This window comes from Rattus rattus, chromosome 5, assembly GCF_011064425.1.
Source record: "Rattus rattus isolate New Zealand chromosome 5, Rrattus_CSIRO_v1, whole genome shotgun sequence".
Taxonomy (NCBI): domain Eukaryota; kingdom Metazoa; phylum Chordata; class Mammalia; order Rodentia; family Muridae; genus Rattus; species Rattus rattus.
The window spans coordinates 111,277,730-111,304,183 of NC_046158.1; the positions used below are offsets into that span (position 1 = coordinate 111,277,730).

Consider the following 26,454-nt stretch of genomic DNA (forward strand, 5'->3'; position numbering starts at 1 on the left):
TCTCTGAATGACGAATATACAAATGTATCACAGTGTTCAGCTGTGACCCGGGATCGCTGTAGTAGAAGAAGGCAGTTGTATGGTGATGATCATGCCTGGCTAGCCTTGGAAGAGGGAGAGGGAATCTGGAAGGGCCGAGGTTGCAGAGGTGGGGGGTGTCCCGTTATTTCCTTGGAGGCTAAATTGAAAGGCTAGCTAAAGAGGAGGCCTAGAGCCACTGCCAAGAAACCTGGCCCTCTTGAAGACAGGGTTAGAGAATCAGAAATGTGACCCTGTGACTCCTAGTTAGGGTCATAGCTACCCCCTGGGTGTGACCTTGCCACCTCCTGTTTATACACATGGATTGGTCATGCAGTAGTATCTGGCCTGTATTTTCTGTCCCTGCTTGGTCCCACTTTTGCTTGCTGGAAGTAGAGCGGCCACCATCAGAAGTGGGTCCAGATTCTACAAGGGTATCTCTGGGCGTCTCATTAATTGCACCCGAGCCTCCTGGACACAGGGTAGAGTAAGGCACAGGGCTACGTTTGCCAGGAACGTTGGTTCCTTGTGATACCAGAATGTTGCTCAGCAACCGTTCACTCGTGGGCCTCTTCCCTTGGGTCAGAGTGTACTTTTCTGTCCCATTGACTGTTAGGTTGGCCAAGTGACTTGCTTTGGCTGGGGGAATGGGCACATATTTGATGTGACTTAAGGCCTCTTTCCTGAGGCAGGCAGCAGAAGCTAATAATGTGTGCACTTGGTATCTGTGCACTTGGCTTCAGCTTCCTGCCCACCACTTGCCATGAGAAGTACACGCTCTAGCTGACGGTTCAAGTAGAATATGGAAAAATATGGGAACAGATCTGAACCCATGAGAATCTTGAGCCAAACCTGAAGACAGGCATAGGCAAGACAAAGAAAAGTTTCCAGTTGTGATCTGAGAGTCTTGGGGTGGGTTGTTTCACAGCATTATTGTGATAGTAGCTGATGGATACACCTTTCTTTGGGGGAAATCAACAGCCCAAGAAGGTATTTCTGGCCACTGGTAATAGACTGGGAAGTCAGTCAGGGTTCAAGTGTGGCTCCATCCCAACAAGGGACCTGGAAGGATCAGGCCACAGGATTTGGACCCACAGGGAGGCAATTTATGGCATAAAGGGCAGGCTATGCTGTTGAAGCCAATAAACACTTGTCTTAGTCAGGGTTTCTATTCCTGTCCAAACATCATGACCAAGAAGCAAGTTGGGAAGGAAAGGGTTTATTCAGCTTACACTTCCACATTGCTGTTCATCACCAAAGGAAGTCAGCACTGGAACTCACACAGGGCAGGAAGCAGGAGCTGATGCAGAGGCTATGGAGGGATGCTAGTTACTGGCTTGCTTCCCTTGGCTTGCTCAGCTTGCTCTCTTATAGAACCCAGTACTATCAGCCCAGGGACGGCACCACCCACAATGGGTCCTCCCTCATTTGATCACTAATTGAGAAAATACCTTACAGTTGGATCTCATGGAGGCATTTCCTCAAGGGAGGCTCCTTTCTGTGATAACTCCAGCTTGTGTCAAGTTGACAACAAAAGCAGCCAGGACAACATTCTTAATTCTGTCGAACTTCTATCCAGGAAGATCTACTGTCCTCTTGAAAATGCTCTACAACCTCATCCAACCACTCATTCTCTATCAGTTGAAACCGAGAAAACCACAATTTTACTGCTCTTCATACCTCTTCTGCCCCAAACCTACATGCTAACTAGGTAATCCAGGGACCATGAAGTCCTTGTGTGACAGTCCCCCACATTCTCCCCCACCCCCGAGGGGACTGGGAGAGTGAGAAATCTTGGCTTCTTTCCTGGCGATTTAGAAAGCCACTCAGTAGGATGGTGGCTAGCGATTTGATGGTTGAGCAGACTCTTGGAGTTAGGGGTGGTAGTAAATTTACAGACTGGAGGGGCATCAAGCCCTTAATGCAAAAGGCCAACTCTGCAGTGACTCATAAAACTTAAAGTTGGTCCCTAGAGTATGCAAATGCTTGCCTGATAATGGTTTTATTTTTCAGGTTTGTTTTGAAATTTTTATCCTCATCTTTTCCTTTGTTAGTATTTCACAGGGAAGGGTCTTAGAACGCACTTCACAGGATGCTGCTTTAAATTGGAAATGTTGCCTTTGATCAAAAATCAATCAAACAACTTCCCCAAGAGACAAAGGGCTCCTAACAGGGCTGACTAGTTGGTAGCTTCGGAGGGGCTTGTGTGGTACCTGGGAAGTGGGCCCCATCTCTGGAACACCTCCAGAGCCTCCTCTTCGCCCCCTGTGCCTGAACTGCTCTGCAAAGCCACCCTCACTTCATGACTGTTGTGATTGCCACAGCACACGGCATCCTTGGTGATCTTTGGACATGCCAGGCATCCTACTAAGTCAATACTTTTGGCACCAGCTGTCTCCTCTGCCTGAAATGCTTCCTTTCAGCGATTCTGGAGGCTCAGTTCCTTAATGTCTTCAGACCTTTTCTTGCAAGTTTCCATCTGCTGAGAACTCTCCCGTGTTCCAGGGTGTAATCTCCCCATCCCCACTACTTCCTGTTACATTCTCTTTGTTTATTCCTATGTAACCTACCATAGGTTTTATTTAGTGGGTTATGTATCCCCTGTATATCGTATAACAAGAATTCCATGGGGGCCGGGGTTGTTTTTCTTTTTGTAACTTGTTTTATTCTCACCCATCTGGAATATGGCAGGCGCTCAGTTAATATTATTCAGTGACCTTACCTAGGTTGTTTGCTGCTGGATAGAGAACACTGGCTGGTCAAAGGGAGTCAGAAGGCATTTAGATCCCTCCTGTGCAGGTGGCATTCACTACACACACAGGCCTGGTGTTCAGGGTGACCACGAACTTAGAAATAAAAGCTCTTAAGATTGTCTTTCCATGTTCCACTCTGAAATGGACTGATGAGAGATGACATTAGAGACAGACACAGAGAACTTACAGGCACAGAACAAGAGGAAAGAGTTGGGAAGGAACGTAAGTCAGTCTTATAAAGGCCTCCGCATCACCTTCAGATTGGGGTGGGGTAAAGGACACATTATGAAAGACAGAGAGAGGGGCTGGAGAGATGGCTCAGAGGTTAAGAGCACCGACTGCTCTTCCAGAGGTCCTGAGTTCAATTCCCAGGAACCACATGGTGGCTCACAACCATCTGTAATGAGATCTGATGCCCTCTTCTGGTGTGTCTGAAGACAGCTACAGTGTACTTGTATATGATAAATAAATAAATCTTAAAAAAAAAAAAAAAAAGACAGAGAGGGAGGCATCCAGGAGGATGGAGAGGACTGTAGCATAGGAAATAGGCAGGATGTTCTAGGTGGTGGATGACTGGCCCGGGTCCACAACCTCAGTCTGCCTTCAATCTTACCTTGCTTTCAGGACACATTTAGGCTTTCAATCAATGACTTAGTCATTAGGACTTGTGACAGTTAGAGCTTACAAACTTCACTTCTCACTGAGTGCCGTGATGTGACCCGCCCCCGTTTCCTGTAGTCATAACATTGAGATCTGCCACCTTGGCATAGGTGGCTGGTTAGTTTCCAGTTTTCTCAGGTCTCTTCCTACAATCTGGCCAAGCTGAGAAGATATCCTTGAGGCAGGTACATTCCAGAACAACTCCTTTGTCCCAGGGAGTGGTGAGAGGGGTTAAGTCTTAGTTTATGCTATCTGGAGATTAAATAAATCATCACTACACACAAGGAATATTCACCAGTAAAAAGGTTAAGTAACTGAATACAAGTTTGAAACGTGTTGTAGACAACTAGGGCTGCCTGGTCGATATTTTCTGAGGTTTGTTGCTAGGCAGAATCCTTGCTCTGGTTCAGGAAGCAGTGTTCTCCCAGGAAGCAGGCAGCGATTCCCTTCCGTTACCCTAAGATAGAGGGTAGTAGGCTTTCCTGTAAAGGTTAAGGTAATAAGCCTAGGTTTTGTGAATCAAGAGGCAAAACTGAAGGTATTGGAAAGCAATGCTCACATAATGCCATAAAATAATACTTTTGGGGCTGGAGAGATGGCTCAGTGGTTAAGAGCACCAACTGCTCTTCCAGAGGTCCTGAGTTCAAATTCCAGCAATCACATGGTGGTTCATAACCATCTGTAATGGGATCCGATGCCCTCTTCTGGTGTGTCTGAAGACAGAGACAGTGTACTACTCACATATAATAAATAAATAAATCTTTAAAAAATAATACTTTTGGCTTTCCCCCATTTCTAGTTTGCAGGCAGTATTGAGTAGGTAGCTGGCTGAATTTGGCTGGCAGAACTTTTTTGGACCCCTTCTTTACACTAACCACACCTACTTTCCCAGTTCTTCATGCAAGGTAGTCACGTGACCTACCTATGGCCATTAAGGCCCTGTGTGAGAGCTGTAGGGGAGGTGTGGCTCTGGGTCAGTTAATGCCCGGTGACTGAGACAGGTGCTGGCTGCAACACTGCAGCTCAGAGCCTCTCTGGCCTTAACCCTGAACAACGTGCCACCGGTTACACACATGGCAACTAAGAGGAAAAGCTCTCAGTGAAGGCTATAAAGCAGAGGGCACAAGCTTGGAAGTTCCGGCAACCCTTAACTCAGGTGATAAAAGAGTACGCAGGTAGTGACCCGTGTCCTTCACAGTCACGGTCTCCTTAGCTGATCCAGTGTGCAGAGAGGTGTCACTACCATCCACGCTGCTCCCCACACTCTCTGAACACCTCCCTTCTCCCGTGCTGGCACGCAGATGGCATTTGTCCTCTGTGACCCCTCTTACTCCCATCTGCCTCACCCGTTGTTAGATTTGACCCCATATTAGCCAACCCGTGAGGTGGCTAGTGACCCATGACCTCTTTGGCTCCACTCAGAGGACAAATGGGACCAATTCCAGTGGGAAAATGTGCTTGCCGCGTGAGCCTAAGGGCCTGATTCTGATTCCTGAAACCCATGTAAGAGTAGAAGGAGAGAACTAACTCCACAGTTATCTTCTGAATGTATAAGCACACACACGCACACACACGCATGCACGCACACACAGAATAAGCCTCCATTTCGTCAAGGTATGTTATGAAAAAAAAAAAAAAAAAGAACAGAAAAGGACCTAGGACTTTTCCTTTGGTTCTTGGAAGGGTAGAAAGGAATGAACGTAAACTCTGATGGCACCAATGGGTGGCAAAAGAAAGCCTTGTAAACAGAGCAGCTCAAGTGATGACAGATGCTTCAATGTGTGTATCCTTCCGGCCCTCTTTCAAAGCCCACCTTGTATGGCTCCATTTCCAAGATTCCGTATTGATACTCCCACGCCCTGATCCTGGGGATTGAAGCTAGGGCCTTACACACGAAAGGCCCACACTCCACCACCACTGCCATTCCCCTGAGCTCCAGGCCTCCTGTCTCCATTCCAAAATGCATCCTGCAGTTTTCCAGGGGTCCTTTCAAACCAGCCACTTTAGAATGTAGGCCTCTGCCCTGGTCACAATTCTCTTAGTTCCCCTTTTCCTCTTAAGGTTCTAGATGGGGAAGACAGGAAGCTCAGACTATTGGAGGGCAGCACTGAGCTCCTTCTCAAAAGGCCCCATTTGGGGGGGGGGGAGAGATAGCTCAGTGGTTAAGAGCACTGACTGCTCTTCCAGAGGTCCTGAGTTCAATTCCCAGAAATCACATGGTGGCTCACAACCATCTGTAATGAGATCTGATGCCCTCTTCTGGTGTGTCTGAAGACAGCTACAGTGTACTCACATAATAAAATACATCTTAAAAAAATGCTTTAAAAAAAAAAAAAAAAGGCCCCATCTGCACGCATGTGGTTCTCTGTAACTATTCCAGGCAGAGAGGCTGCACCCACGTGGTTCTCTGTGAGCTATTCCAGGCAGAGGCTGAGGACTGATCTAGCCTTTTTGAGCATCTGGATTTGTACTTCTCTGGAGCTACAAGAAGCAGGGCAGGACGGGGGCCAACTAAAAAGAATTCTTTCCAAGCGGACAGACGGTGACCATGTAGTCCCCTGGGGGTATAAAAAGATGGGAATAGAATCAGGGTCAAGAGGGCTCCAAGGAGTCAGAACTGATACAAGGAAGGATGATGGAAGTTTCAGACACTTCCCCTTGGCCTGTCAGTGACTGGACCAGGAGGGACCCAGGGACTGGTTGATGATAGGGGCCTTGGGGGGGGGTTGGACGATTGGAATGAGGATCATATGTTACCATAGTTGTGTAGGGCATATTTGCTCTCAGTGTACTGTAGACAGGCAGGGTGTGAGCGATCTGAGAGGCTGCAGTGTGCTTGGTGCTTGTTCAGAGCTGGGAATCTGTGAGGAAGATCTTGGAACGATGCAGAAACCAGTATGTTGGAGAGGGGTGGAGTCAGGGCATGCTCAGGGCGTTTTGTGTGAAGTAAATGTCCTTGAGGTGTGTCTGGGAGGTTGAACAAACATCAGGAGCGCAAGAGTTCAAGGCCTGGGAGTCATTGATGACATCGTTGACAAGTGGAGTGGATGATATTATGTGGAGAGTTGAGGAGTACAATCCTGGGGACCATTTAGGGGTTGAAAGGGAAGCCTGTGGGGGAAGGAGGAGAAAGAAAAGGGAGGCATGAATGGATACCAGTCAGCTCCAGCAGACTCTACATCAGAGAAGAGGCTAGATGCCATTAACACAGAGAATGAGTTCAGGGAAACGCGAGGTCCCTGGCAAGTTGCAAAAGTATCCTAGGAAGAGCGTGGGAAGGAAAGGTGAGTGGTTAGACAGCAGTTAGTGTCCTGGGGTAGGAAGCCGGGATGAGGGTAAGGACAGGGATGGATTTAGACAAACAGTAGTGTCCTTTATAGCTCGCTTCAGTCTTTGTCACATCTCAGAGGACCATCCTTTCCCTAGTCATAGATGCCTCAGGCCTCACCTACCCTTCTAGACCACATGAGGGCAAAGGCCTTGTCTTACATGGACTTCAGGGACAGTTTCCAATCCGACTCGTAGGATGGGCTGAAGAGCGGTAGCACCTAGGAACCCAAGAAATGGTGTGTTCTCCCAGATTTTCCTGAAGTCCCTTGCGATCTCCCCCACCCCAAGGGCATCACGGTTCTATCTAATCCTCTCGGCTGAGATCCCGTCATATCCAGGGGTGAGGTCAGCAGCCGTGTTTTATCGGCTATAAAACAAGATCCCTGGGGGCCTCTGCTAAAGAGACCCTTGCTCTGGGCTCTGCCGCCTTTTGCACCTCATTCACTCAGTTCCCAGTGTGAGCAGCAGCAGTGTGCCCAGGGCACAGGGCTGAAGCCTGGCCATGAGATGACTGCCATGCCTGGCACATGTACTGGGCAGGACCTCAAACACCTGAGCCGGCATTTGAAGCAAACCTGGCATCCTTCTACCCAAGAGGTCAATGCTCAGTAACTTGACACTGGGGGCTACCGACTAACTGATTTCTGACTTGACTCATGGATCCTTCTGTGAGAAGCCTGTTGCCTAGCTTCAAGAAGGCCCGCATGTACAAAGGGGACACTTTGGTGTAGGTAGCACATTCCTAGCCAGTGCCTGCTATAACTGCTTCTCTGTACCTGGGTGCTTCAGGGAGGCCAGCTTTGAAAACTCAGATCCCAGATCGCTTTGTAAACCATTTCCTTCTGATCCCTGCTACCGCTCCTTTTTGATCTTGTAAAACTATTGTGAAAGGCTTGGAGTTTCAGGCAGACTACCTCCCTAGAAAAGGACAGAACCTTTTGGTTCACAACACCGATCCATGTTGGCGCCAGTGACGGGCTCTTCCGGTTTCAGGGCATTGTTTAGAAAGCTGTCCTGCTAAGGGCTGACTCTTCACAGTTATCAGTCCCATGCAGGTTGGAGACGTGTGGCTGATATTTTCTTTTCAGAGACTGAAATGAACCATGGGATGCATGTCTCTACTCAGAGCTAAGGAACATCACAGCTAGGTGTGGCTTTTCTCAACACTCACATGCTTGTCTGCTTGGGTGTGTATATCTTCTGTGATGTTTTATCACTTACACGATGTAGCCACCATGTTCCCTGAGGCCCTTGGAGCATCGCAGATGCATCTCTCTCTCTCTCTCTCTCTCTCTCTCTCTCTCTCTCTCTCTCTCTCTCTCTCTCTCTGTGTGTGTGTGTGCTGATGCTTATGCAACTCTTAAAAGCCAACAAAGCTCCGAAGACCTTTAGTCTTGCTAAAAGATCCAAAGGACAGTAGTGACCCAATGGATGAAGGAGAGAACCAGCTCCCAAAATATGTTTCTGACCTATATGCCCCCCCCCAACCAGCAAGGAGAACATAATTGTCCTGTGATGGTCTAAGGATTTCAGAAGAAGGAGGCTCTATATGCATTACAAGCCAAAGATGGACAGTTTGCACAGTCTGAACAAAATATAAGTACTCTTACCAATAAATAGGTTTCAAAATGATAAATAAGGCTCTCCCCTTTGGCAGCCTGGAATCCCAGTGAGAAGTGATGGGCACAGACAGGCACAATGAACTATGTACACAGTGTAAACAGTAAGGCCCTGGGGCGGGGGGATGGTGAGGGGAACATACAGTTAGGAGTGTGGGGAAGAGGGCAGTGGGCCCAGGGCGGAAGTACAACAGATTTGTTCGGCGGGCATCCAATACGCCACCAAAACTTGCCGGATGGCAGGTCCTATGGTAGGTCCATTGACTTCCTCCAGGTGGCAGTAAGGAGTAGAAACTGTCCACGGATCTTTTCCCTGGGAGCAGCAAAACAAGAATTTGTACCTCTTCCTTTTCCTCCCCAAGGGGAGAAGCCATACCTGAAGCCTTCTGCTTAGACATCAGGAGTTGACTAAGTAGTTTCTTAGACTGGATGAGAAGGGTGAATCCTGTAGCCTTTCTCTTTCAGGAAGAGCTCTGGACAACTCTGTCCAGCAGGCGGCACCATAACCCATCACCTTCGAAGTGCTCCGACCCCCAGGTCCAGCTCCGGTTGCTCTGGGTGAGATGGAGCAGCCACCCTGGGCAGAGTCTTGGATCCGAAGGCAGTATCCCATAAAGCACCCCACCCCTGGCCCCGGCACTTTCCCCAGCACCTTCCCCAGCCTGAGTTTCGGTCCTTAAATGTCAGTCTCTCGGAGGTTGCTGTAGTCGCCCGGCTCATAAGCCTGGCAGATGACAGCTTCTGCCCCATCTTGGGGAACATTTAGGGACACTGCTTCTACCTCGGAGCGCAGGGCACACGCAGTCTCCGCGCGCCGAGCGCCCCCAGAGCGAATCTTATGGGACAGGCTGGACACCTTCGCACGCAGCTGGGTCGTGGGTCTCTGTAGCGGCCCGAGCAGTCTCCACTCCCGGAGGGCGGAGGCTGGCTTTCGACTGCTGGAGACCGAATCCTGCGTCTCCGGCGTGTCTGCCGAGCCCGGACCCGGGTGTGCAGTGAGGGCTAGAGGGGCCCCGGGGGGCGCGATGCGAGACCTGGGGGCACAGTCGGAACGCGCGTCGCCGGTCGAAGCTCGCCAGTGGTGGCCGTAGACTCGCCAGAGGCGGCGGCGGCGGCGGCGACACTGGCAGCGCAGGAGGCGGAGGAAGGCGCGCTTGAACTCGCGACTGGAGCAGGGGTAGATGAGCGGGTTCACACAGCTATTGAAGTAGCCCAGCCAGAAGATGACCTTGAAGACACCCTCTGACGGTTTCAGCTGCGGGAACAGAGAGCCTGCAGGGAACAGAGACCAGGGTAATTAACTGATGGGGTTAGGAGGGAGGTTGACAAAGGACTGCTGCCGACCTCAGAAGCCAAGTCGCTATCAAGATGGTGGTGGTGGTGGTGGTGGCGGTCACTCTCTAAGACCATAGATGAGGAGAAAGAACTATCTTCCTGTTTTCTGAGTCTAACTTGATAGAAAACTATTTGGACACAGGCAACAAACCCCGACCAGAAAGAGACCCAAACCACATGTAGCAGGTTTCATACAGAAACCAGAGACTGCGTGTGCTCTGCTCTCAGAGGTGCAAGCAGTGTCCCTAAACGTTCCTCAAGATGAGGCAGAGGCAGTCATCTTCTAGGCTTATGAGCGGGGGTGGGGGTGGGGGTCGGAGGGGGGCTACAGCAACCTCTGGGAGACTGACAGAAACTGGCTGCACCAGTCCTTGTGGTGGAGCCTAGTTACTGCCGCCTGTATGGAGGTCTCTCTGCTGAGGGCAGTCAGTATCTAGGTGACACCAGCAGGTCTTGTCCTTTAAGGAGTTGATGGGGAAGCACAATTCTGCTACAAGTCTCATGTAAAAATATTTTGACAACCTTTCCCAGGAAAATGAGTTCATTTGCAGTCTTTTGTTATAGCATTTTATGGTACTCTGTCTGTGCAGTGTACTCTACTGCCTAAGCACAGAAAGGGCGAGAAGGTTTGCCCAGTGCTGGGTACTGGAGAGGAGTCATGAAACGTGGTGCTGGCTTTGGGCGACAGTGTGACTACCAACGGGGCACAGGGCTGATCTAGGCTCCATAATGGAGGACCTTGAATGAAGGCACAGCTTTCCTTCTGTGGGGAGTCAGGAGCCCTGGGTATGTTTAAGCTGGTGACAGTCAGTCCAGAATTAAGCTTCAAGTGCACAGTACCCATGCTTGTCAAAATGTAGCCCTGAAGGGCAGGGAAAGTGTTGAGGAAAAGCTGGGATGGTTTTAGGTGGGGGAACAGGACAAGTGCAAATGAAGACCTTGTTTCCCACAAACATCTCCACTATTTCCCCAATATGGACCCTTAAGGAAGCCATTCTCAGGGAATGGGGACTGAGTGCAAAGGTGCAACCCAGAGGCCACCTTCTCACCTGCCTCATCCTTAGCAAAAGCTTCATTCTAGACAAAGCCTGTAGTATCTGAGAGACAGAGAAGGACAGGTTTGGGACTCTTTGACAGGTTATAGCATTTTCTCTCTGCCCTTGATTTCCCCAAATAAGGCAGAGGCCCTGGCATATCACCTGCTACCCATGTGGAGAAACAGTTCACCACTCACCACACAGCCCACCCTTTGCAAACTTGCTCATGCTGCCCTTGGCAAGTGACTTGGCCACTGGAAGTCTCACTTTCTTTTTCTGTGAACTGGAGACAAAAATGCTTCTCTGGATGGGATTCATAAATTTCAGAGCTCAGTGCTTAGCGGGATTTTAATGTAAATGTGTTGGGCTGGAGGTATATAGATCAGTACTAGGGAACTCAGGCAGCATTTGAGAACCCCAGGTTCAATACCCAGGACAGTAAGCAAACCAACCGACCAACCACTCACCCAACCCCTGGTATCTACCCCTCCCCCACATCCTGTGGCTTTTCAGAGAGGTACCACAGACCTGGGAAAGGAAAGGATCTGCTGTCTATATATAGAGAGTGGTCAGAAACAGTAGCTGAAATATGGTGGGGTTATGGGTACCAGGGCTCAGTAAGGCTTATTTCCCCTGGGAGAAGGGTTAGGCAGTCCCTGGAAAATGCCTGAAGGACCCTGTCCTACAGGAAGATCACCCTCCATCAACGGCTTCGAAGTCAGGCCAAATGCTGGAAATACCACTCTGACTCAGACCCCCATCTTTTCTGTTTAGCTGTGGCTGACACATCAGTGGACTATGTTGTCCAGTGTTTGTTGCCAGCCTGGTTTTATTCAGATCTGTGGACAGCATGACATGTTTTAAGTTCTGTCCCAGTATTATTGCAAACATTGAAACTTTTTAATTTATGCACAACTGACTTGTGCAGAGTCTTCCTGGAATGGAGAATTTCTCACACACAAAGGGGCTGGGATTCAAAGGCAGCCTTCCAGCCCCAGCAATTGCCTCCTGCTTCCCTTGAGGTCTGACTTATTTTGAGTTTTCTCAGAAGCAAGCTCTGAGACAGTGTTCGAGTGCAAGCCTTTAGCCCGAGAGAGAAACACCTTGGGTAGCCGCTGACACAGGGAGAGGGGTGCTAGGAAGTCAGTTGCTAATGTGGGAAACTGAGGCTTAACCCCAAAGGGGCTTTCTTGGATTTTCCCACCAGTGGAAGAGGGGAGGGATGTAGGCACCTACCTCTAGTCACCAGTGAGTCTCCTGCTCACTTCTCAAGCTATTAAATTTCCCCACTTTTTGCCTGCTTCTTGGGTGGACTACAAGAACAAGTAAGTTATGGAAGCCTCTGGGTAAGAGACACAGGCAGGCACTTAGGAGTGGGCCTGTACAAACTGGAGGTCTGAGGGAGATAGATGGATGGGTCCCACAGCCTCTGACACAACTGGTTCTTACTCTCTGTCTAACCACTGTGTGCAGACACACTGCTTACAAAATCCAGGCTTCTTGTTGCAGATGGCTGCAGGTTCTGGGATGTGGCAGAACCTTCCCATAATGAATTTCTTGTTGTGGTCCCAGGTGGCAGGGGTGGATCATGTCACTTCCTCCTGGAGTGCCCTAGCCCCACTTCCCTGTACCCCTCCCACCTCTCTCCATGCTTTCTCTGCAGCTCACACACCTGGCAAGGATTTGGGTCTCAAGGGGTGTAGGCATTTCCCTCCCTGTTTCACGATATGTGTGGGGTAGGGAGCTGTCCCAAGACCCCTGAAGATGGGCATTTGTAGGGACAGTGTCACAGGGGTATCAGTGAACAAATTCTTCTCAGCAATTACCATGCCCCCTAGTCTGCCAGGGACAGCTATTGGACCCACCAGCTGCTTTACCTGCCCATCCCCCTTCAGTGCATCAGCTCTGTTACCGGTGCTGTGGAAGCTTGATCCTCAATGTATACTGAGGTGGGACAATGTGTAATGGATGGGGCCTAGTGGAAGGTAGGTAGGTTGTGGTGGCTCCATTCTCATAGATGGGTTAATGCTGTCTGGTGGGAGTGGGCCAGGTCTTGTAAGACTGGGACAGCTCTCACAACACTGGGATAGAAAGTCAGACCACCCTACATACCTGTTCCTTCTATACATAGCCATTCCCCTTCCTGCTTCTCTTCCATAAGCCCTTCCTGGATACTGATGATGGTGTTGTCTGGGCTTCCTAGATACCAGAACTATGAGGCAAATAAACCTCTTTTCTTTATAAGGTAATTAACCTCAATTGTTTGGTGATAGCCACACAGTACAGACTAAGGCTGTGAAAGTCTCAATGGGAATATGGGAGTCTTGGGGCCAAGGCTACTATTCTCAGCACTCGGCTCCCTCCTGCTCCTGCCACAGCCTTGCTCTGGCACTCTCTGTCTGCAGTGTGTCTTTGCATGAACTCTTAGCCTACCTTCTCTTGCATGGTTGTCCCTGGTGCTCTTCTTACACACCTGGCAGTGTGTAACAAGTGACAGGTTCACATGTGCCACCTTCTACCCCCTTAGACACAAGACGGTGCTCCTGCCTGGGCCTCCCTCGAGCCCCTCACCCACACCCCTGTTCAGTTTCCACTCATCTGACTTGGTTGCACCCAGCTGCCTTCCCACAAGTCCTATATGAGGGTCGTTAGATTCCTGGAAGGTGTGCTCCCCCAGTCCATGCAGCCACTGGGAGGTGGTGGGACCTTTAAGACATAGGGACTAGCTAGAGGATTTAGGTCACTGGGGGTGTGTGTGACTCCTCTTCTGTTTTCTAGCCACTCACTGCAGCCATGACATGCTGCCCCACCACCTGCCACCAACCAACGATCTGGCCAATCAGACTGCAGCCTCCCAAGCAATGACCCAATAAGAAAGTTCTCCCTTTCCAGTTGGCTGTCTCAGGATTTGTCACAGAGCCTGCAACGCTAACACCGATGTGGTTTAGAGGTATAGCTTAGTGTCCTGAAATGTGGACATATCTGGTCAGCAGGTAGATGTGCTGGCTCTCTTGATCCTGGGCTGGTGTTATCTCCCAAGGAACAGAAAAGCAGGCTGAGGAAGAGCTCCTGGGATCTGGGGTAAGACAGAGAGACACACGAGCAAATAGGCCAAGCCCTGGGGAGGATGGGCAGCTCTGAGGCCGAGGGGCAGGCTCTGTGATTAACAGTCTCTTCTGGCATCCCCAGAAAGGAGCGTGTTCTTGGCAGGTTGTCAGAATTCGCAGCCAGCCCTGAGCATAAGTTGTGGCTGGCCATGAGATATCAGGCTGTGTCCCCCACCCCCTGCTTTTTGCATTCTCTCCACTACTGACCTCTGTTGATAGCATGCTATCCTTCTAGCTGAGAGATCCAAGAAGGTAAAAATCCACCATCTTCTGTCTCCTCCCACCGGCAGGGTCAGGGGAGACCATTTGGTGGCTCTTACACTGGTGCTAATGGTCCTTCCTCCTCAAGAGACTTGACCTCTGTCCCTTACAGCCAGACAAATGTCTCTGATAAAGTACTTGAACTGAGGACCTGTAAGGAGGACCCGCAAAGGAGGAAGCTAGGCATTCATCTTGGGAAAGTAAATTCTGGGTAAAGGAAAGGGCACGAGCAAAGGTCCTGAGGCAGCAAGAATACCTCATAGCGTGGAGAAAAATGCAGGAAGTTCAGATGGCTGCCGAGGAGAGGGAGGGAAGGGGGAAGAATGAAGGGAAACATTTGAAAATAATAATGGAAGACTGTCAGGAAGAGGTGACCTAGGGAAGATCTGCACCCCACAGAGATTAAGGGGACAGAGAAGGGCATATTGAGGACACTGCAGTGAAGGGTCACTGGCAGAGGCTTCTTGTTTGAGATAGATCCGGGATGGACCAGGTGTTCTTCAAGGCTCCATGATTGCCTGCTTCAGGACTGTTGGGCTCTCCAGAGCTGGCAGAGAACCTTGGCCTTGGCCTGTGCTATGGGTTGAGGGACATAGGACATAGAAGGGCAGCTCTCAGAGTTCATGATGGACGTGGAGCCCAGGCTCTCAGTCTCTGGCTTCCTGTGGGAGTGTGCCGGGTCCTACAATTTACCATGGTCTCTTCTCATCCTCCTGCCCATCTCTTTATGCTCTCACTCTGTCACTCCCTTACTGGTCTTCCCTGTTCCAATCCGTGGCCTCATACATGCTGAATGACAGGGCTACAGGTCTGCCCAGGGCCCCTGTGCTCAGTCAGGCTGGGCTGGCTCCAAGAAGAAGCACTGGAAGAAGCACTCCTGCTAGAAAGGTTGACAGTCGTCAGCACAGAGGACATGTGCAATACTTGGCTGATTTGTTTAGGCAGGGCAGTGGGGTGGGGATGGGAAAATGGGACAGGAGAGAGAGAGAGAGAGAGAGAGAGAGAGAGTAGGTAGAGTAGTGTGGAAGAGGAAGTGAGGCTGATGCTCAGGCCGTGGGCACCAGAGGGTGCTGAGACACCACTTGCCTGTGGGAAGATGGTAGACAGCAGGTTCAGGGGAGTGGAAAGGTGAGCTCAGGAAGGAAGAGCAGTGTCAGGGTGTGGGGGTACAGGTGGAATGAGGGCCCCAGGATGTCCAGACCTTTCACGGCTGTTGCAATCAAGCCAGATTGGCACAAGGTAGTCACAAGGGCCCGGTAGGGGGTGAGAGTCGTAGGGGGTGGTGATGTGATAGTGGACACCACAGAACTCGTGCAAGGAGGAGGGACCAGAGCTGTCTCCAAGACTGCAGAAGGTCAGCTGACATCTTTTCCCTGGATCCTCTAGGGAGACAGCCGTGCCAGGACCTTGATTTGAGGACTTTTGACCTTCAACCCCAGAAGATGATTCATTGTTTTAAGCAGCTACTAAATCAATGGCCAGTTGTTAATAGCGAGACAGGAAATTCATATGGTTGGAAGGCCTGGAATGTGGACCTGAAGTTAAATGGGGATCAGAGGGAGGAGAAGGGCCTCCTAAGGAGGCTGAGGGGACCACCAGAGAAGTGTGCATGCAGGGTAAGACCCGAGGGATGCTGAGAGGCCAAGAGGCAAGGCTGATGCAACAGGAGAGGATGAAAAGACTTGAAAGCACTCTGGAGTGTGACTTCTGGGTTGCTGCTGGTGACAGTGCCAAAGCCAGATATGTGCCTTGGGGGAGAGAAGCTAGCCTTGAGTGGGATGAGACATTGCTGGCTGGAGAAGGAGGAAGAGGAGGAGAAAAAGGAGGAAGAGGAGGAGGAGGAGCATCAGATTATTCTTTAAGGCGTGGCAAGGGATGTTTTACAAGTAGCTATAAGGGAGGAAAGATACCAGTGAGATGGTAGGTAGAGCAAAGGAAGTCATCGTGCCGGGGTATGACAGCTCTAGTAAGTCTATGTGCTGTATGTATGAAGGGAGACAGAAGATACAGAAGGTTGACAGAAACTGGTGGAAGCAGATCCATTAGAAAGGAAAGAAAGTAAGAATTAGAGCTGAAGGGAACCTACGAAAGCTCCTGAGGGCACCCTGCGGCTGTCCCTGGGCAGAGAGCTACGTAGATATCTCTTGGCAAGCTCGGCTAAATAGTTGGTACTGGCTCTTAAAGCTGACCGTTCCATTCTTTTTTTTTTTTTATTAAAGATTTTATTTATTTCATGTATGTGAGTACATCGTCACTGTCTTCAGACCAGAAGAGAGCATCAGATCCCATTACAGATGGTTGTGAGCCACCATGTGGTTGCTGGGAATTGAACTCAGGACCTCTGGAAGAGCATTCAGTGCTCTTAACCGCTGAGCCATCTCTTCAGCCCTGACTGTTCCATTCTCAAGAATCTTTTAAATTGGCTGTCTGTGTTTTTCAGTAGCACAACAATTGGCTATGATGAGAATATTTGCACCACAGGAATGGGTAGGTGCTGCAAATCCCAGATGCTACAAAAACCCCAGAGCCAACAAGAATGCATTCATCTCCACACCACTGTACTGCACGGGAGAATGGTGGGCCCAGTTCTGGATCTGAGACTCAGAGGAGTTAAGAGATGAGAAGGAGTTAAAGGTGCTCAGAGCAAACGAAGTGCTAAGTCATGGGATTGGCCGACTCTCAGGAATGGGAGGCGAGAGCTAGGCTGAGACTGAGCTCAACATAACGGGGAGGCAAGGATGGAGGACAGAGCAGGTCGACTCGGACACAGAGATCGCTGAGATAAACAGGAGGAGCAAGGTGGGCACAGGGACTCCGGGGAGAGGGAAAGCCAACCTAGTCTGGAGGTCAAGGCGCCATCATAGACCACGCCGATGACTAGACCAGGAGTGAGAGTGGGGAGACAGTTTGTGACCCTAATATGTAGGTATGTTAAGTGTTTCTGGGTTTCCGGAAAGTACTGTGCTTCTTAGCTCTGTCTCAAAACTGAACCTGAGCCGATGGCAAATGAGGTGACAGTGTCAGCCAGCAGCCGAGAGCTCAATTTGTGGTTGGTAACCATCACCTTCCCATGAAAGAGAAACAGTGAATGCCAGCTCTGGGGCCGGAAAGGTACAAGTCAAACCTGAAACTCTCAGTCACCTGGAAAGCAAGGGATCTCCAAGGCTTCTCAAAGGTTTCCGAAGATGATTTGTGGTCAAGCGCACAACCTGTGAGGCATCACACAACAGCACAGATGCCCTTCTCTCCCCTAATCATGGCGCTCTTGAATACCAGAGAATGGATGCCTCTTCTGGGACCTCGGTTTCTCAACAGGAGCTGTTAAAGCTTCAGTCTGGTAAGATGACAGGTGCTAGGGACCAGCTGTACCACACTGTCCCTATAGTTAATAATACCGTGGGCACACTTATGATTTTAGCATAAAACAAACAACAAATGCCACAATAGTCCGGTAAGATAAAGTAAAATGGAATAAACTGCAGGGCTGTTCTGCGCCCTCCAGACCCTTGGAACGCAGGATGGGCAAAGACACGGGCTCTAACACTTCCCCGAGCCGCATAAATTTGCCAAGCACCTACTCTGTGTAAGGTGCTACACAGACATAGACCAGGTTTTTGCATTTGCATGCACTAGTGTAAGTGTGCATGCCTTAAACATGTAATGTGATGATGACCCTTGTATCTGTCCCTGAGCAAGATACAGAACATTTTCAGCACCACAGAAAGTTCTAGCACTTGCTTCCAGTTGGCATTCATTGTCCCCATTCCATACAGACACAATTCCGATTTTTTTTAAAAAGTATCACTCTGATTCTATTTTGCCTGTTTTTGAATGTCTTACATAGAATCAGATAGTACACACTATGTTCCTTATCTGGCTTACTCTTCCCAGTAGAATGCCCATAAAATTCACTTGTTAGTTTTCCTTGCTGTATAGTAGTCCAGTCTGTGAATAAATTGTTTATTTCTCCATTCTCCTGTTTGGGCTCCATCTCTGGATATGTTTTCTCACAGAGCTGCTCATCCCAGGTTTGTCAAGCTTGGGTTACCCACCAACACTGCCACTCTTCTGTGCCTATCAGATAAGACTCCTCCGCCCCCACAATGATACACATTGAATGCTGACAGCATAGTGCATTGGGGCAAGCAATGAGCTATGTCTGAGGGTCAGAGATGTTCTCTATACAATGGAGACAGGCTATGAAAGAGAGGCTCAATTATGGTTTCCAGATGGTAGAATGGGTTCATAGGGTTTGGATGGACTGTGTGCACGTCTGTTAGAGCCTCTGAAACTGCCCTGGGTGGTAGCATTTGGGCCCAGGGGTATAATTCAGTGGTGGAGCACATCTTTTAGGGTTCTGACCTCATCACTAAAAAATGAAATAGCTGCGGAAGCCCGTGATGCTTGGCAGTCAAAAACCAGAGAGCCGGAAATGAAAACCTAGGATCTGTCAGTGTCATCGGAAGGCTAGAGGTGAGGCTGGGTTCCGTATGTGGAGGTTTCCAGGGCAGCCCTACTTCTGGGCCTCATGGAGGGGCATTTACCATATAGACCATAGAGCCTTGGAGACTCTGAGGACAGGTGTGACCCCAAAGGCTCCCTGAAGGTAACAGATGCTCTCCTTCAACTGGGCGCTTACGAGGGGCCCCTGTTCCCTGGTTCCCTTTGGCATATGGGCATATAGGAAAGGCTGCCTTATGCCCTAACCAAAATGGCTGGGGCTGAGCAGACCCATGCTCCCTCCACACGTCCTAGGGACTGGAACTCTAATCAGGTGCGCTTCTGTCTGGCAGCGACCCCTACACTAGCCATGCTTCATCTTGAAGCTTTTCAGAGAAGTCCTAGGGAGTGGCTCTGACTGCTGTCCTTGTCCACACACACACCAAAGCAACCAGGATCCGTTTATATAGTTTCTTATGATGTTCTTCACAGTATCTAGCTCTGTGCCAGCTTGCTTAGGACCAGAGGAAATGTGTCTGTCCTTGGCAGGCTGTCAAGAGCTCCCCCCCACCCCCCACAGGTTGTCTGTATTCTTTCCCATCTGTCTTGGAATGCCTCTGAGAGTGGGCAGCAAGCACTGCCCAGCTCAGCTCTGTCCTGTGGAGGTGCTGCCATGCTTGAAACAGATGCCCAGCGTGAAGGCAGACAGGCCTGTGGCCATTTACCAGGGCAAGGGTTGTGGGTGTGCACACACAGCAGTGGCACCGGAAGCTCCCTTCCTGTGCCGCCTGGAGCTGCATGTAGCCCCAGACAGGTGGTGTCTAGGATTCTCATTAAGTACCCTCTGCCTCCCTCTGTGGAATATATGCCCCATGCTTATCCCTCATGGGGAGAGTGAGGCAGACAGAAATGACGTAATAAGACGACCCATTGCTTATCTGGGACCTTTATGATTTTGTGTGCCTGCCTGACATCTGTCCTCAGGAGGCCTCACAATTCAGTACACCTGTTGTTGTTGGTCCCTCTTTGCAGGATATTTGGCTTGACCAATAGCACATTGCTCCTTTGGGAGAGGACAAGGTCTCACTAAGCAGACGGCTTCAGCGTCCTTAGTGCTCGGATTATATCTGCTACGACCAGCCAGCATGGTGGGGCTGCTAGGTCACAGTCTACAGCTCTCTGTCCTAGCATCCTTTGGGATTCCAGACTTCCCCCTTAAGCTCTAGCTACTGCACAATTTGTGCTCACCAGCTACATCTGCATTGCTGCCGGGTCTCCTGGACACGGATGTGTGAGTGGGAGCCCTGTGGGCTGCTGGAGGCTCCCCGATAGTGGCGTGTGGTTGCCTTCAGTTCTATAGCCATGGCCCTTTGTAGACACACATTGTGCTTTTCCAGTGCCTGTGTCTGGTGCTGGCTGGCACACTCACGTGGACCTGAAGGTTTCCCGCCTGTGCAGCTGTATCTTTTCCTCTTGAAGCTGTCTTTCTTGACTTCCTTTTGGTTCTTTCTAAATCGGTGCTCCCCTGGCTTCCATCTGTTTCCTGATACCTCCCCGGGATACTGTACCCCATATTCCTGCAAATTCCCTCACCCCAAACCTCTCTTCTGAAATCACCTAAAGTCTTTATCCTAGCACCTCCAAGGCAAGACATGCTGGCCCCTCGAAGGCCATATTCCCTACAAAGTGTCACAGCTCAGAACGCTCGTTCGAGGGCACATGTTCCCTCACAAGCCTTGGACATATCTGTGCCTCCTGGCCCCCTTCCTGCCTCAAAACCCTCCAGTCCACTCTCTCCCACAGCAGCCTCTGCCCTCCTCTTTGCCCTCCAAACGACATAGGGCAGAGTGGAATATTCTGCTTCTTTGGTTGGCATCTGTCCTGTTTGCTCATTATTGCCAGCTCCTCAGGAACTGCCAGGAGTTTGAGTTGGCATGCACATCCTAGAACACACAACTTAATGGCTTTGCATATTCATACATCCATGAAATCCCCTCTTGGAGCCAGATATAGACATCTTTAAGGCTCCTATAGCATGTGGGAGGAGCAGCAGAGATACAGGGACAGGGAAAGAGCAGCGCATGCCAGCAAGGGGCAAGAGTCACAGAGATGTAGAGATGGTTTCCTGGAACACATAGTCTGGGCCTCAGAAAACAGTGGCGGCCTTTTGCTATGTTGATCTTAGCTATGAAAAACAAGAACAACCTAACATTCAGGAGGAGACTGGATCGGCACACCATGCAGCACTTTCAAATGCACCAGTAATGGCCCCACCCTGCATGAATCTCAAGGACACAAGGCTGGATGAAAAACGCAGCCTGAAGAATGAGATGCACAGTGAATGCCTCTGGTACAGATTCTTAAGACACACAGGACGGTGCTGCGGTTCAAAATGAGTGCAGACGCATGTGGTCCGAGAATCAGCACACACATGGGGGTGGTAAATGCCAGCATCCTCTCTGGAGAGGTGGAAGAGGAAGGGGGCACCGAGTTCAGCCATCATCTATTCTGTGAAAGCAGCAAGGAGAGGGGGTAGAAGGTAGATATGGCCAGATCAGCATGTGCTCAGTGTGGGTGACCACAGGCCCACGGGGGCTTATTATAATAATTTCTCCTTATTTGTGCTTTATTCTGTAACAAAAATAATTTAAAAGAATTAAAGGAAAATGTAAAAAAATGTAGGTGGTATTTTCTGCCTGGCTGAGCATTCCCTGTAGAGACTGGGGTGAGCTAAGACACACACAGGTAGGGGAATAAGGTGCTTTTGAACAGGTTCCAAAAGGCAAGGCCAGGGCAGGGCTGTGGGGGTTGGCCTTGGAGAGAGAGGAGGAGGGAGAGCATGCACAAAGGTCATTGCAACATCTTTCTTCTGGCTAGCTGTCCCCTCCTCCAACTTCATAGCTTTCACATTCTCCAACCCCAAATCAGACTCTGGCTGGATGATTTTCAAGTGGGGAATTTATTCCTTCACCTGAGCTGGGGTCAGTGTATGACATTCACATATGCCTCAGTTACATTGATGCATAACACTTTACTGGCTCTCACATGTGTTGAGGTCAGGGTTATCACCACGATCACCCTCACTTAAAGGTGAAGAAACAGAGGCCCCAGGCTACATAGGTGGTGAGAGACAGAGTTGGGATTTGAACTCAAGCTTCCTGACACCAGGGTCTGTGCCCCAAGTGAAGAACGATATAGCCCCTCATAGGCAGGAAACCATTCTGGGTGCTCTTGGGTTCAGTGATGATACAGTTGAAAGAAAAATCTGTAAAGCCAGTGAGGGTGTGAAACACAAGCCAAAGGGACATTTAAGCAGAGACCCACAGGTTGGGTGTTAGATAAGAGGTTTGAGGGCAGTCCAGATGGAGCTAATTAAAGAGAAGACCAGAGCTAGGCAACAGGCTTGTCAAGGAACTAACCCACTGAGGGTCAGGGCAGGACAGAGAGAGGCAGCCCTTCCTGGAATAGCCGCTTTCAGATAGGGAGGGCATTTGCTGGGGATTCCTGCAGTTCATGCCCGTGGTCCTACTGAAAATACTCAGAATGACCTGTTTTGGTGTGGACAATAATAAACTTGAAGACTACCCTCTGTAGACTATGGAAGGCAGTTTGGAGTTTGTATGAAAACATCCAGGGACTTGTAGAATTGTCACACAACTGAGCTATGATGTACAAAAGTCACTGTGCTGCTGTTGCTGGTGTGTGTGTGTGTGTGTGTGTGTGTGTGTGTGTGTGTGTGTGTGTGTGTATGTAGGGACCTGCAAGAGATCAGGAGCAAGGCCATTCTTTCTTCCCTGACTTAGTCTTAGTCTCATGGGTACAAGCAACCAGATGGGGGAAAGGGAGGAGAGGCTCTGGTTGCACCAGGAGAGGTTGCAGCCATGAGCAGTGACTCAGAGCAAAGAGCCTTAGACATGCTGTCCCTTTCTCCTTTCCAGGATGGTTCAGGCTCTTGGGGCCTTCAGAGAGGCTCAGGGGATAGGAAGAATCCCTTAAGAACAGTTGTACCTCCCCCAGGACTGCAGGTCCCTTGTAAGGGAACTAGTTCACTCTGTAAATGACTATAAACAATAGTTAACTGTCCACTTGACAGATTTCCCATCCTGTTCCCCACCCCACCCCCGGTCCCCGCCCCACATCCCCTCCTCCAACCCCTTCAAGAGAAGATTTCAGAAGGGAAAGCCCACAGGGCTCTCACAGATCTGGTGGGGGCAACGGAATGGATGCCTTTGGAGGAAGCAGCCTTTCTGTCACCTGCTGAGATACAAGGTGGCTGACTGGCTTGGGTCTGCTGCCAGTGAAAGAATGAATGCATGTGGGATCACCCACAGTATACTTATTTCCAGAGATGAGCATATGTGTGTGTGTGTGTGTGTGGGGGGGTCACATACACTGCTGATCACATAATACAGGGAGACGTTTGCCCAAATTTCCAAGGAACTAAAGCAAGGCCAAGGTTTGTAATGACTATAGAGGGTGAGAAAGAGCGAGAAGCCTGTAAAAGGAAGAACACATTAGTATCAAGAACCCCTTGTGCTCTCTCTCTCCAACAGTAATCAACCAGAAAGTTGATAAACTTCCATAGTCAGGTTGTGGGACTGACTTCTAGGAAGGGACTTGCCAGAGGGTGAGTGTCTAAAGTGAGGGCATCACTCACCCAGAGGCAGGACGAAGAAGAAGGGGAACCAGCACAGGACGAAGACACCCACGACGATGGCCAACGTCTTGGCAGCCTTTTTCTCGCGGGAAAACTTGAGCAGCCTCACGGAAAGCGAGCTGCGCAAGGTGTGGCCCTTGCTACTCTGTGTTCCGGGATTTCCTTTGGCGCTGGTGGCTGCGCCACGACAGTGGATCCTCAGAACCACCTCGGAGGCCTTGCCGGGCTCCCTCTTGATGCCTGCCTCGAGGCTGCGCGTAGTGCTGCGTGCGACCACGTACACGCGGCAGTACATGACCACGATCACTGCCATGGGTAGGTAGAAGGAGCACACGGAAGAGAAGATTGCATAGCCCACCTCCTCGGTGATGCCGCAGAAACGCTCATCCGGGGGCACTGGCTCCTTCCAACCAAGTAGCGGTCCCACAGATACCACCAGGGCCACCGCCCAAAGCAGAGCCAGAATGGCAGCGGCCTTGCGCTCTGTCATAATGGCTGGGTACTTGAGCGAGTGGCGCACACCCACGTACCGGTCCACAGAGATGGTGCAGAGGCTGAGGATGGAGGCAGTGCAGCACAGCACGTCCACCGCGGCCCACACGTCGCAGAAGGTTCGGCCGAAGGCCCAGAAGCCTAGAACCTCCATAGTGGCTGAGAAGGGCAACACAGCTGCACTCAAAAGCAGGTCAGCCACCGCCAGGTTCACGATGAAATAGTTGGTGACCGTCTGTAGGTGGCGGTTGCAGGCCACCGAAAGGATGACCAGCAGGTTGCCCGCCACAGCGGTGAGGATGAAGGCCGCCAGGAAGACACCCACTCCCACGCCCTGAGCACTCACCACTAGCCCCCCGACGGCCGCCGAGCCATTTACTTCGCCGCTCGCCGCGGCTCCCGGCTCTCCCGTGGAGCTCTGGTTGTCCTCGCCGCTGCCGGTTCCCACCACAGCGCCGCCGCCTGTAGCACCCGGCACGCCGCCCACCGCCGGACCCTCGGGGCCAACCGTGCCAGCTCCGCCGCCCGCGCCGGAGCCTCCAGTGCTACTGCTCGACCGGGGTCCTTCGAAAGTGACGCTCAGGATGTCGCGGAAAGTCATCTCACGGCGCAGCCGTCGGGGCCCGAGCCCAGGCACAGGGCGAGCAAGTGGAGGGGAGGGAGCCCGCGGGCATCGCCGCAGCGCCCGAGCCAGCCCCGTGCGCCAGTCCCGTCGGTCCTGCCCAAGTTCCCGCGGCAGAGGGGCCGCAGGGGAGCAGTGCTGCAGGTAGAGCGGGACAGAGGTCACCGGGCCGTGAAGGTCCCAATGGGAACGTTGGCGTGAGGGAACGGGCTCCGGCGGTGGCTGCAGAGTCACAAGGAAAGAAGGGCCGGGGCGGGCTCCCTGCTCCCCTCTGCAAGCGTGTCCGGGAGAGCGGCGGCTCTAGGAGTGGCAGTGCAGGCGGCGGCCTCTGCAGCGCTGGGGACTCCGCGCGGGGGCGGGACGGAGGAGGGGCGGCCGAGAGGGAGGAGGGGGCGGCCGGCGCGAGCGTAAGCTACGGGCCAACGAAGGGGCTCCGTGCGTCCAGCGGCTGCGGGGGTCCTCGCCGGTGCTCACGACCGTCCTCTGCCCTAAGCTGTCCCCTTGTCCTCCTTTCTTCAGCTCTCCTGCACCCCGGCCTTTGCCCCAGCGCGTCTCGCTGCCTCCCTTCCTCTCTAGACTTGCGGTCACTCTCTGCTTGCCCTTGCCCTAGCGGAACATACAAGGTGCGATTCCCCCGGGCTCCGGGCTCCGGGCTCCCGGCTTCTGCCGCCAGAGTGCAGCAAGAGCCCAGGATCTCTGGGTTCAGGGTTAGATGGTAAACCACTGCCTCTTGAGATCGTCTGGATGTTGTCCGAGGCCCCTCCTCTTTTCTCTAGGGCGACTGGCAAAACCCACTACGGTGTGATGGTGACACTGAGACAGCCCTGAAGGGGTCAAGATACTTGGACGTGGGTTGAAGATGGGCGTGACTGGCGTGAGACCAGACGGTGTGGCCACAGCCCCAGGACCTTGCCCACACTCTGAATAATACCAACTTTGGCCTTGCTACTTTACTCTGCATCAGAGGTCGGAATAAATCTTCCTGTTGCTACTCGAAGTACTCGGGACTCCCTCTGGGCAGAAAAGGTCAAGTTCTGGAGGCTGGGAAAGACTGCATGGTGCTCAACTGGGAAGGAGCAGAGTAGTTTGCCTCCACCATTCAGGCTCCGCCCTTATTGGCCATTGGACCTCCTTGTGCCTCCATTCCTCACTGTGAAAATGAGAGTAAGAGTCACTGTGTTAGCAGCGCCACCTAAGTAGTGCCCACACTTCTCAGAAGAGTGGAGAATAGTAGGGTAACACCTGAACACGAAGAACAGAGGCAGAGGGCATGTGGCAGTGCTAGGAACCAGGGACACAAGGGAAAGGGAAGGGAGGGGAAGAGGAACCTCCCATTGACTAGCAGGACCAAAGGGGAGAGACACGAGGTTATTTTATGGGATTGTGGGGGTGGGTACCTGTGCATACTCACACATGCACTTACATACGTGTGCCCTTGAAGGGTTGAAGGACCTTGCACGCGTCAGGCAAGCGCTCTACCGTGGAGCTACACCCTCAGTCAAGTATGTTAGTCTCCCTGCAGGAAGCATCTATGATTAGAGTGGGACCTATCTGGGGTGTCTCTGAAGTCTGAATTCCTGGACCAGGCGGTTTGGTGAAGGAATGATCTGGCCATTTTGGGAGAGCAAGTTCCTCTGGACAGTGTCTACTTGTGTGCATGACTAAAACACAAATCTCATGTGAGAGTCATTTTGGGTGCACCCAGAACGTCTAACCCAGGTAAACCTCAGGGCTATGTGACCCAGTCTCAGAGAAGCACCAACTTTTAAAAAAAACAAGCACCTCATCGTGCTTCCTGTAATGACCTCCTGTGACTCTCCCTGCCCCCCGGGATGGTCGGCTTATATCAGTCCACAAGGGTAAAAGGAGCAAAGAGGACAGACAGGGTTTGGAAGCCTGCGAGTATGTCAGTAATGACAACGCACCAGAACCAGCTTTGGGGAGACATCAACTTCACTTGGGGTGATTCAAGGACTCTATATCATTTTGGGTTAAGGGGTTAGGAATTTCGGGTACAGAAGCCTCATTAGCATGGGAAGACATTCCAGGGATCTCAGGTGCTAGCTAAAGAGGTTCTTATCAGGGGAAAGAAAGTTGGACCTGTAATTTTTAGTTAGGCTATA

The 26,454-nt window shown here is 51.0% G+C and overlaps 1 protein-coding gene across 1 annotated transcript; it reads right to left on the minus strand.

Annotated features, from left to right (window-relative positions):
* Positions 1 to 8,269: 8,269 nt before the first annotated feature.
* Adra1d (adrenoceptor alpha 1D) lies at positions 8,270 to 25,318 on the minus strand. The gene is made up of 2 exons (XM_032904253.1): positions 23,218 to 25,318; positions 8,270 to 9,652 (listed from the first exon to the last, which is right to left on the minus strand). The coding sequence occupies exons 1-2, from the start codon at positions 24,308 to 24,310 to the stop codon at positions 9,057 to 9,059; spliced, it is 1,689 nt and encodes a 562-aa protein (XP_032760144.1). The 5' UTR covers positions 24,311 to 25,318; the 3' UTR covers positions 8,270 to 9,056.
* Positions 25,319 to 26,454: the final 1,136 nt, after the last annotated feature.

What these genes read in the sequence shown, in the direction of transcription:
- Adra1d (XM_032904253.1), bottom strand. Translation starts at nt 24,310, where the DNA reads ATGACTTTCCGCGACATCCTGAGCGTCACTTTCGAAGGACCCCGGTCG. An exon ending in CTTCTTCGTCCTGCCTCTGG is followed by an intron (nt 9,653 to 23,217) that starts GTGAGTGATGCC and finishes TGTTCCCTGCAG; the next exon opens with GCTCTCTGTTCCCGCAGCTG.